This window comes from Melanostigma gelatinosum (assembly GCF_949748355.1).
Source record: "Melanostigma gelatinosum genome assembly, chromosome: 12".
Lineage (NCBI taxonomy): Eukaryota > Metazoa > Chordata > Actinopteri > Perciformes > Zoarcidae > Melanostigma > Melanostigma gelatinosum.
Genome location: NC_136645.1, coordinates 15,009,587 through 15,021,672, shown reverse-complemented (window position 1 = coordinate 15,021,672; position 12,086 = coordinate 15,009,587). Strand labels below are relative to the sequence as shown.

Sequence of the window (12,086 nt, the reverse complement as noted above, 5' to 3'; positions counted from 1 at the left end):
ACAAAAACTTCACAATGTTCTATCATCGTGAACTAGTCGTGTAGTAAAAATGTTTGAAACAAACATCGCATTATTTTCATGACTCGACCTGGGTGCAACAGCTTTCGGGAGCATTTGTACAACATAACAAACGCACCCACAACACATACATAGACAGATTGTTTTTCCAGCATACATTATTATATTACTTCAGTGAATTGGAAGGTTTAGTACCCTGTCTTTATTTATCCAGACGCTCTCTGCAATCAATTATAATAGTTAATGGAAACTTTGGAAAACTATTATCTCGGTTGTCCTGCAGTTGAGTGTGAAGCTACGAGCACATATTCAGTATAACGTTATGTACGTTTACTCAAGTGCAAGTACTTTATTTTTATACTTAATACTATACTTTGTAATTGCTATACTACTTCATGCATTTCAGAGGGAATTACTGTAATTTCTACTCGACAATAAATATTAGAAATCAATATTTCATATGAAGATGTTTGATTAAAAACCATGATGAGCTTGATTTAGATACTTAACAGTATATAAATTACTTAAAACTACATTAGCTTCATCTAGGATATCAAAATGCAATGTTTTACGCATTAATGCATCAGTATTGATACTATTTATACATGTTTACATTCAGTGTTTAGAGGTGTAACCACACTTTGTACCAGTTGGTGGCGGTAATGCTATATTTCGTTGTTTTTCATGCGGTAAAAAGCATCAAGAAGTAGTAGAAGAAGAAACTCTTGACACTGCTGCTTAGCAACAAACATTAGCCAGCTAGCCTGGTTAGCCTGGTTAGCTGCTCTCATTGCGCACGCAGTTAGCTGGAACGAAGGCTCGCGAATAGATAGATAGCAATGCGTTGTCTTCCCGTAAATGTCACGGATTGTATTTAGTTGTACACGTTGATTAAACGTCACGTCTCTGTAGTCATAAGATAGATATAAGATAGATAAGCAGACGGTTATTTTCTCTTTTAGTGGCTAACCTAAGCTAGGTAACCTTAGCACATACCACAGAGAAGAGCGGAGGAAGGCTGGAGATATGTGATTGCGGGTTAAGTGTCTGGTTAGCTCATCTAATGTTGGCGGACACCGGATGAGTTGGAAAGTGGTTCTAAAGGTAAGCGATTGTCTACTCTGCTTCACATCCTTACTCACCAGCACTCAGCTTTAAGGCATTAACGAGCAGCTGCTTGGTACCTGGAGACTCTCCTGTCAGCTATTCAACAAGTCATATCACGACCAAGGGATTCTGATTTGAGGGAATGAAGCAGAATTAAAAGTTGACTGAAGACTTAACTCTCCTCACAGACTTTGTAAACACCACCTGCAGCAGCAGTAACCCTCAACAGAAAGGAGTAGTTACATCTTAATGGCACTACAGTAATTGTATCCTCTCTATGGCTTTAACGGTGCCCCCGCCTTTAGGCCCGAGTTTAGTGTCTGTGAAGATGACTCACTGTTCCAGAGGGGAGGTGTATTACCTTCTACATACTTAACAGAGGTCATTTATATGTGTAGTTTAATGCATAGGATACTCTGCTGCCATGCTAAGTGTGTTTCAGATACTCTGTCATGTCTTTAAGACATGTAGTATGAAAGGGGTAATAGTCTCAGGTATGAATATGATAACCAGAAGACACGCACTAAAGAGAATAGTTATCTGTGCAGGTATGGAAAACTACTTGTTTAAATGTTTGATTGATGTTTATTATACTGGAGTTGATGGTAATGGACAGCTGGCACTCTCAGGTATTTTACAATTTATTGTGTGAGAAATCTGATTTTTTTCAACCTTTATAGAAATGGTCTTGAGTCCTCACTAAACATAAATCAGATCAATTGAAGAGACTTCCAGGTGAAATTTAGCTGTTAACTCATTAACAAGTAGACATCAAACCTTTTGTGAAGAGCAGGCCGTTTTTATTTCCAGCCCTGCATATTAAAACAACTGCTGCGTCATACAGCTCAAAGTTGATGAACAATGTGGTTGGCTCTTGACTGCAATACATATTGTGACTCAAATCCAGACAGGCTGTCACACAGTAGGCTGCCAGTATCCACCGGGAACAGCTTTCCCACAATACTGTTTAGCATCGCACTCAGCAGCTACAGACACACACACACACACACACACACACACACACACACACACACACACACACACACACACACACACACATAACTGTGGAAGACCCAGTTGCTATGTGGAGTCTGCTGCTCTCGGCGCTAATGGAAGGGTAAACACGTCGCACAGTCGCTGCAGACGCATAACTAGTCACATTTACAACAGTTAAGAGTTTAAAGGATGAGTCCAGTCATCGTGTATGTAAAGCCCGTCACTAGAGGGAACTACCTCTCTCATATCGTTGTGTTTATGCTTTCAGAGTTTTGACTGTTGACCAAACATAAGAAGCATTTGCTGAGCTCTGGTTATTTGAGATTTTGTCATGATGTATACAAAAAGAATAATTGAAAAACATCGATACATTTTTAAAAAACAGTTAACTTGTAATGTAAATGTATCTTCTACATTTTGGGCAAGAAATAGCTTAGGTTTCATGTTATTGACTCATCCGACTGATTTGTCTGCTAATATGTTTCCTAATAAAAGTTGATTACTTAGTTACCACCTTTATCTAACCAATTTAATCTGAATCAGTTTGCTGTTGACTTGGTTCAGTTTGGTGTCTAGTTAAAGCTGAAGCGTCGAGATGAAAGGACGGAGTGTGATTGTAACTGTTTCTCTTATAACTTGTAGAAGTCATGTTAGTTCATGGAGAAAAGAGAGCTCACACTGTAATACAAGCTCAACATTCATTGTGGCCAAAGTCACATCTTTGAGTGTTTTCTGTGTCTGAACTCTTTGTTTTTTGTTTTTGTTTAATTATAGGGTCTGATTGAAAATTAAAGCTTTTCAGTAAGTATTTTTTTACAAACAGAGTGCGGGACGTTTCTGATTATAAACCAAATTTAACCATCATTTTCAGTAAATCAGCTACATGACTAACCGTTACACTCAAAGATGAGCACATCTGCTTCCTGTCACTGACACAAAGCTTCAAATGTAAACCAGACAAGAGTGTGTTTGACTTCCAGCATCTAAACATGTGCCGTACATTAATGTTTGGTTTATTTTACACTTTCAGTTGGTTTATGTGTTTGTGTCACATCACTGAAACTACCCAGGCAGTGGAAGTGAGTACAGCAGCCACACGTCACCACCATGTTGGAGGAGGACATGGAAGTGGCCATCAAGGTGGTCGTGGTCGGCAACGGGGCTGTTGGCAAGTCCAGTATGATCCAACGGTACTGCAAGGGCGTCTTCACCAAGGACTACAAGAAGACCATCGGAGTGGACTTCCTGGAAAGGCAGATCATGTAAGCAACTTCTCCGAGGTTTACTTTCCTCTTTCAGATGTTGCCAACAGTGTGTACCGTCCCTCACTGCCCGCTCTTTGTTTTAGCGTGAATGACGAAGAGGTCCGACTAATGCTGTGGGACACCGCCGGGCAGGAGGAGTTTGACGCTATTACTAAGGCCTACTACCGTGGTAAGACCCCACCACCGTGACAAACACAACACTGCTGCCTCGGGCCACTGACCGAGCACGCCATTCAACCAAAGCACATGCTCTGGCGCACATAGCACCGCTATCTTTCAGCTGAAAGAAACAGAAGCTTAAAAACATGAACGGTTGGTGTGTTGTCTTGTTGCATTCCAGGTGCCCAAGCGTGTGTGCTAGCCTTCTCCACCACGGACAGGGAGTCGTTTCAGGCCATCGACAGCTGGAGGGAGAAGTTGGAGGCCGAGATCGGAGATATTCCCACAGTTCTAGTGCAGAACAAAATTGACCTCCTGGAAGAGACCGTTATAAAAAAGTAAGCAGTAGCTGCTTTATTCTAATAATCCTACTTGAGCAGTAAAGCAAGTGAGTGTTCAGGACAAATGGTAATAACTGTGTATTGTCTTTACTTGCAGCGAGGAGGCCGAAGCTTTGGCTAAAAGGCTCAAGCTGAGATTTTACCGAGCTTCAGTAAAAGAGGACCTCAATGTCAACGAGGGTAGGTCACTGAGAGTTAACGAGTCTAATAAGCAGGTGAAGCCGTCTCACTCTGGGTAACACGAGTATTACATCTCTGTTCTCTTTTGTAGTTTTTAAGTACTTAGCTGAGAAGTATCTCCAGCGACTCAAACAGCAAATGGCAGAAGAGACCGAGGTGCTGCATACAACAAGCAATAAAATAGGTGAGGAGTCCTCTAAATCATTTTCTTTTTTTTTATGCTACAGTTTAAGTTGTATTACTTCGCTACAGTGATGTTACTCATAAATTGTGTCGTAGTCATAGACGGTGTTGCAGAAAAGAGTGAGCTGCTGCAAAAACCGTGCATTGAGTGGGCAGCGCGCCGTGTATTGAGTGGGCCGGTCTGACAGTAACTCCCGGGCCACTTTTTCCCCCCAGTCCGCCCCTGCCGATGGATTATATACAGTGTGCTTTGGCACAGGCAGTTTTACTGCCTTTGTGCTAAACCCACACTGAAAAATAACAATTCAGTACATTTTTATCCAGGTATTTATTCGTCAAATTTTGTTTTTTAAAGTTAGGAAAGCAATGTTTAAGTCAAGCCTGATTTTGCCTTCGACATAAAATAATGATCATAGGAACTTCCACACAGTGAAGCATACAGTTAATTAATAACACTGGTATCAGATCGGTACTCGGTATTGGCCGATACACAAAACCCAGGTTGTCAAAATATTTGACACTGGAAAATGAACACCAATTAAAACTACCAATTTTGCTGTGTATATATATATATATATAGAACTATATATATATATATATATATATATATATATAGATCTATATAGATCTATATATATACACATATATATATACACATATATATATATATACACATATATGACGGCTGCTCCATCTCCCCATCTCCTGAAGTCCGCAACCTGGGTGTCATCCTGGACTCCACCCTTTCCTTCAAGTCCCACATCAAGTCCGTCACCAAAACTGCCTTTTTCCATCTCCGGAACATTGCCAGACTCCGACCGTCACTCTCGGAGTCTGTTGCTGAAACCCTGGTCCATGCGTTTGTCACCTCCCGCTTGGACTACTGCAATGGTGTCCTGTTCGGGGTACCCAACAAAACCCTGGACAGGCTCCAGTATGTACAAAACTCTGCCGCCAGGGTTCTCACGCACACAAAGCCCTGGCAGCACATCACCCCCACCCTCATCAACCTCCACTGGCTCCCGGTCAAGTCCCGCATCTCATACAAGATCCTCCTCCTCAACTACAAGTCCCTCCATGCCCATGCCCCCCAGTACCTATCGGACCTCCTCTGCCCACATGCCCCTCCCCGGAACCTGCGGTCTTCAGACTCTGGCCTGCTTGCCACCACCCGCACCAAACTGCGAACCTTCGGGGACAGAGCTTTCAGTGTGGCAGCCCCCACCCTCTGGAACTCTCTCCCTGCGGTGATCCGCAACATCTCCACTCTGGACGCCTTCAAAAAGGCCCTCAAGTCCCATCTGTTCGCCAAGGCTTTCGGCCCCTAGTTCACTTGTTCTGTTTTTCTGACTGTTTGTCTAAACTGTTTTTGTCTAACTGTTACTCTTGTAAAGCGGCCTTGGGTTCCCTGAAAGGCGCTATATAAATTAAAGTTATTATTATTATTATTATATATATACACATATATATATACACATATATATATATACACATATATATATATATATATATACACACATATATATATATATATACACACATATATATATATATACACATATACACATATATATATATACACATATATACATATACACATACATATATGTATATAGTTACATATCGTTTAATTTATTTGCCATATTTTAAGTATCATCAGAAATCATTACATTCATACATTCAAAGATAAACATTCAATCTGGTATCCATAGTAACGATGCCATCAAGGACTCCAGAATGGTGTCCTGAAGACATCACGGACTCCAGAATGTTGTCCTGATGATGTCACGGATTCCAGAATGTTGTCCTGATTATGTCACGGATTCCAGAATGTTGTCCTGATGACCTCATGGATTCCGTGGATTTATATGTACCCCTTGGCTTTGTGTCCCTGTACATTTCCTACATTTCACATCTGAGAGCAGACATCAAATTGATTAAGATTGATAAACACTTGACAATTGCAATGGCGAACTCACAGAGTAACGTATATCAGAGATACACCAAATCAACAATGGAAGTCATTTCTGAAGAGGTTGAACATCCAACTAATTATTACATCAGTTCCCTGGAGGAACAAGTAAGATGTGAACTGTTGGACAGCGAGGCGAGGATCACCAAAACCAAAATTAAGAACAGAATCCTCCTGGAAATTAATGAAGACCGTCTTCAACATTTTCTCGATGTTGTCCACGAAAAGACAGAAGAGGAGATGAAGATATCTGAGATATTCTTTCAGGCTAACTCCACGATGAAGCTGAAAAATAGTCATCGACAATGGCAAGCGGAGAAGTCTTCCTATCAAGCCCAGATGGACGAACAGAGCGCGGCGACAAACAGGATCGCAGCAGCTCTGAAAGAAACACAGGACCTGCTGCAGACTGCGCGCCACGTTCAGCATACAACTACCACCGAGGAGGAGATGGAGGTATTCAAGAACCTCTGTCAGGCTACAGTTGATGAACAGTTAAATGTCAGCAGTAAGCTCAAGGAGGCTCTTGATAACGCCAAGCAGGAGCTGGAAAATGGTCGTTTACAATGGCAACAGGAGAAGTCTTTCCTCAAAGCACGCCAGCAAAACAACTGTGACCACTTTTACTCCCAGGTGCAGGTCATCGCTTCCATTCGAGCACAAGAGAAGGAAGCAGTAAAACAGACACTGGAAAAAGCCCAGGCTGTCAATGAAGCCCAGATGGACGAACAGAGAGCAGAGACGAACAGGATCGCAGCAGCTCTGAAAGAAACACAGGACCTGCTGGAGACTGCTCGTCACGTTCAGCCTAAAACTATCACTGAGGAGGAGATGGAGGTATTCAAGAACCTCTGTCAGGCTACAGTTGATGAACAGTTAAATGTCAGCAGTAAGCTCAAGGAGGCTCTTGATAACGCCAAGCAGGAGCTGGAAAATGGTCGTTTACAATGGCAACAGGAGAAGTCTTTCCTCAAAGCACGCCAGCAAAACAACTGTGACCACTTTTACTCCCAGGTGCAGGTCATCGCTTCCATTCGAGCACAAGAGCAGGAAGCAGTAAAACAGACACTGGAAAAAGCCAAGGCTCTCAATGAAGCCCAGATGGACGAACAGAGAGCAGAGACGAACAGGATCGCAGCAGCTCTGAAAGAAACACAGGACCTGCTGGAGACTGCTCGTCACGTTCAGCCTAAAACTATCACTGAGGAGGAGATGGAGGTATTCAAGAACGTCTGTCAGGCTACAGTTGATGAACAGCTAGATGTCAGCAGTAAGCTCAAGGAGGATCTTGACAAGGCCAAGAAGGAGCTGGAGACCGTTCTTCTCCTGTGGCAACATGAACGTGTTAACATCATAGCACACCAGATAAAAGGCAGTCAATACGCTCACTCCCAGATGCATATCATAGCTTCCTATCGAGCACATGAGCAGGAAGCGGCAAAGCAGAATCTGGAAAAAGCCCAGTCTTCCTATCAAGCCCAGATGGACGAACAGAGAGCGGAGACAAACAGGATCGCAGCAGCTCTGAAAGAAACACAGGACCTGCTGGAGACTGCGCGTCACGTTCAGCCTAAAACTACCACTGAGGAGGAGATGAAGGTATTTCAGACCCGCTATCAGATGACAATTAATCAACAGTTAGATGAGAACAGTAAGCTCAAGGCCGCTTTAATCAAGGCTGAGAATGAGCTGAAGAATCTGTGGCAAAAGGAGAAGTCTTCCTTCGTAAACCAGAATAAAAAAGCCTCTGAACTTTATCAGACACAGGTGAAGATCACAGCTGATTCTGGAAGAATGGAGAGGGAGGCTAAGCAGACACTGCAGAGATTGCAGGAAGCCCAGAAAGCCCAGATGGACGAAAAGAGAGCAGAGACCAGCAAGATCTTGGCAGTTCTGAAAAAGACTGCAGATCAGTTAGAAGCTGAGCATCTCAATTGTCTGGAACTGGCATCCCGCAATGCACACCTGGAAAAAACCTGCAGGGACCTCGATCATGCCCAGCTGAAGAACCTAGCTACTCTTCAAACATTGGAAGAGGAAACTACACAGATGTCCAAAAGAAACCGGGCGTCCCAAGCCCAGCTGGAGGAGCAGAGAGCGGAGACAAACGGGCTCAAAGTAGCCCGGAAAAAGTCAGAAGATATGTTCCAAAATGAGCGTCTTCTTTGGCAGCAGGAGAAGTACCTCCTTCAGGCCACCGAAGATCTTCAGAGCCAGATCAGCAACATGCAGAAGAAGAAGAAAAAATGGTTCAAACTCTTCTCATGCCGGGGTTGAAAAACATGCAGCATACATTTTACTGCACGGGTACTTCTACTTTTGTAAGTAAGGACTTACTTGGCAAACAGTTAATATTATTATTATTAGGACATCTGTTAACTTCTACTGTGATAGTAGAAGTTAACAGATGTTCTAATAATCTAAAAACGTCTACTGTGATAGTAGCATTATTATTAGGACATCTGATAACTTCTACTGTGATAGTAGAAGTTATCAGATGTTCTAATAATCTAAAAACGTCTACTGTGATAGTAGCATTATTATTAGGACATCTGATAACTTCTACTGTGATAGTAGAAGTTATCAGATGTTCTAATAATCTAAAAACGTCTAATGTGATAGTAGCATTATTATTAGGACATCTGTATTAGTATTATTATTAGGACATCTGTTAACTTCTACTGTGATAGTAGAAGTTAACAGATGTTCTAATAATCTAAAAACTTCTACTGTGATAGTAGAAGTTTTATTATTATTGGGACATCTGATAACTACTGTGATAGTAGAAGTTATCAGATGTTCTAATAATCTACTAAAAAAAAAAACAAATCTGAACTGGACCAAGTGACGAGCCTGTAATTAATATGGGCATCACTCCCCCTCACAGAGGTCCAACTTCCTTGTAGATGTCTATTCTTCAGCTCATTCTAAACATGAACTGTTCTAAATATTAACTGTTTGCCAAGTAAGCCACAGGTTTCTTCCCCTTTTCTCCCCGTTAAAGGGGCTTTTGGGGAAGTTTTTCCTGTTTCGATGCGAGGGTTCTGGGACAGAGGATGTCGTATGTGTACAGATTGTAAAACCCTCTGAGGCAAATTTTAAAAAATAAAAAAAAGAAATAAAAGAAAAGAAAATAAAAAATAAAAAAAATCTCCTCCGCGAATCGCCACCTTATCGTGGTGGAGGAGTTTGAGTGGCTCAGTGATCCTGGGAGCTATGTTGTCCGGGGCATTAGCCCCTGGTAGCAAACAGGTTTCAGGGGAGAGCCCAGACTAAGAGCGGTTCAAAACGACCCCTATGATAGTTAGCCCACGGACTTTAGCCACATCGCCCGGACCAGGGAAACCGGGGCACCCTCCTGGAGCCAGACCCAGGAGGGGAGCTCGTAGGCGAGCGTCTGGTGGCCGGGCCTTTGCCCATGGGGCCCGGTCAGGCTCAGCCCGAATAAACACCATGGAGCAGCCACCCTGTGGACCCACCACCCGCAGGGACATGCATCGGGGTCGGGTGCTATGCAGACCGGGCGGTGGGTCGGGCGGGAGGCCTGGGCATGCCGATCGCCAGCGGCATAGACTAGCTCTGCACAGGTCAGTTATATTTTGAAAGTGACACTTTCTCTATTGGATTTGTTTACAGTTAAGCAGTGACTTTCAGTGGTACTGATATTCATCTGTGCTCATACTTTTTCAGATGGCGTATTGTTGTGCATGGTGGTATTGACGGCTTTAGTCGTTTAATCGTGTACTTGAGTGCCGCCACCAACAATCGAGCAGCAACAGTCCTAAGAATCTTTAGTTTTGTGTGTGTAACCAATTTACCCTTGAGTGTGCATGTCAAGGGGCAAGCCCACTCAACATTAGCCCTCTTATAAAAAGAAAGGACTGTCCTTTCCCTGTCCTCTGCACTGCCTCCAAGATCCATGGTCAGATATAATGACTTTCCAGTTGCATGCTGGCTTAAAATGTCTTCTTTGAATCTCGTTGCTGCCTCACTGGGATTTGAAAGAATTTTCCAATCTAAAAAAAGTTTTAGAATTTACTGCCAGATTGGGGGATGTTTTTACTTCTTTTTTTTTCCAGTGCACCATATCGCTGCATTGTTTTCCAGAATGAGGCCACAGGCTGTTTCCAAGTGGCCGCGACGCCGTTCTCACCGACCAATAACAGCCACAAGCGAGACACGCGTTCCTACAGGACAGCCAAACATGGCTCATTTCACCGCATTATCAACAGAGGACAATCACTAACTTGTGAACAATTGTATTTAAATAAAGGCATTGAAGACAGGCAAATCATGATTCTACAGTGTCTAAATAGACCAGATTACTAACCAAGTATTTATTCAGACACTGCAGTATTTAAACACTTAAGCAATATACTAACTCAGTGGTTTGTGCAGGCCACGTTCTTCCAAAAACAGGTGTATTATCTACATTACCCATTCACCCTGTCCGACAAACATGAATGAAAAACCCACTCGGCATATTTTACATCAGATATATTTAGCATAAGGCTGTGAGTGTATAGTCTCTGTGACACAAAAACCTACTTCCCCGTTTCACAAGCGTTAAATATTTGAAAGTACTCCATGCTGAGCTACAGAAAGGAGGGAGGCATTGATTGAGAACTGGAAGCAGCGTACTGAATCTCAGAATAACAGCACGAAATACTGATCATTTTTCTCAGCTCTTTAGCCGAAATATTTATCTTTCTTTAAAAGAGATGTGAAAACACACGACATGTTGTCCAAACTAATTGCAAATGCAGGGAAAGTACACTCACTCAGAAATGTCATGATACGGTTCTCCCTTATAATTAAACATGGAGACAAACTACTAATCCGATAGTTCCTGATAATAAGGAAAGGTGACAATTCACATTCCACAACTGAAATACCATGGACAGAGACTTCAAGTGAGAAAACATAGGAAAGCAGGACAGTGTATACATTATTGTACAAGCACACAAAAAAGCAAGTGCTTGTCAAATAAAAAGATGCTGAAGCTTCACTCACCATTGAATAATGTCTGTGTTGGACCTTCTGTAGAGCTTCTTTTAAGGGCAGCTGAGCTAACTGGGCCTTTCCTGAGAGAAACAGCATGGCTCCTGTGTTTGGTAATGAACATTTCCATAAAGTGTGGGAAGAAGAAGATACACCTTCTACAAATGGCCATGCTTTGGGTGTAACGGTAGAGGCAGCTCACGCTACGCAATGGTAAAGTGCTGCTAACAGACAGCCGCTAACATATGGCTGCGTTTCCTTCGGTTCTCCTCGCGTCGTGGACCCATGTATCCAGGTGCGTCTTTCTTCAGGCGCGGTGACGTTGCTACCTGGCCTCCACACAGAGATGTATCAGGACAGCGGCAGGCATGTGTGCTATATGTTGCTCGCCAACAGGCAAAGAGTCTGATGGCCTGAATCTCTGTCAACTTCTCCATAACCGCGGTCTGCGCCGTGCGCTCGTGCCGGGCGACGGTCGGGGCGGGGCCGCGGAGGTGCGAATGGCCGCCATAGACCGGCGAAATACAGGGGCGGCTCGACTGTCACGGCGTCCATGAATCGAGAAGGACTTCTTACTGGAACTGAAACGATGTACTGGGATTCAATTCTTTGTCAACAAAGAATTTGGTAAGTGACAAACTGCGTTTGTTTTTTTACATCTGCAGTAACGTTTTTATGAATAATATTTGATGGCTCGTGCTCTTGTGTGGTGGAATGCGTGGATCCGCTGCAGGTCTGCTGGATTGATGTGCTTTGTTGTCATATGAATATATTTGACTGGTTCTTATGACTTTGTGGCTGTCATTGTGTTAATTACGTTGATTTGACTATGCGAGTTACAAAGCGAGCTCAAACGTCTGGCAC

The 12,086-nt window shown here is 42.9% G+C and overlaps 1 protein-coding gene across 1 annotated transcript; it reads left to right on the top strand.

Annotated features, from left to right (window-relative positions):
• Positions 1-807: 807 nt before the first annotated feature.
• Positions 808-6,091, top strand: LOC306785745 (ras-related protein Rab-23-like; the record flags this gene model as incomplete). Its single annotated transcript, XM_079280200.1, has 9 exons — positions 808-1,122; positions 2,896-2,922; positions 3,152-3,383; positions 3,470-3,555; positions 3,727-3,883; positions 3,984-4,066; positions 4,158-4,250; positions 4,961-5,183; positions 6,079-6,091. Exons 3-9 carry the CDS (start codon positions 3,229-3,231, stop codon positions 6,089-6,091), a joined length of 810 nt encoding a protein of 269 aa, XP_079136326.1. The 5' UTR covers positions 808-1,122; positions 2,896-2,922; positions 3,152-3,228.
• Between the last annotated feature and the right edge of the window lie 5,995 nt (positions 6,092-12,086).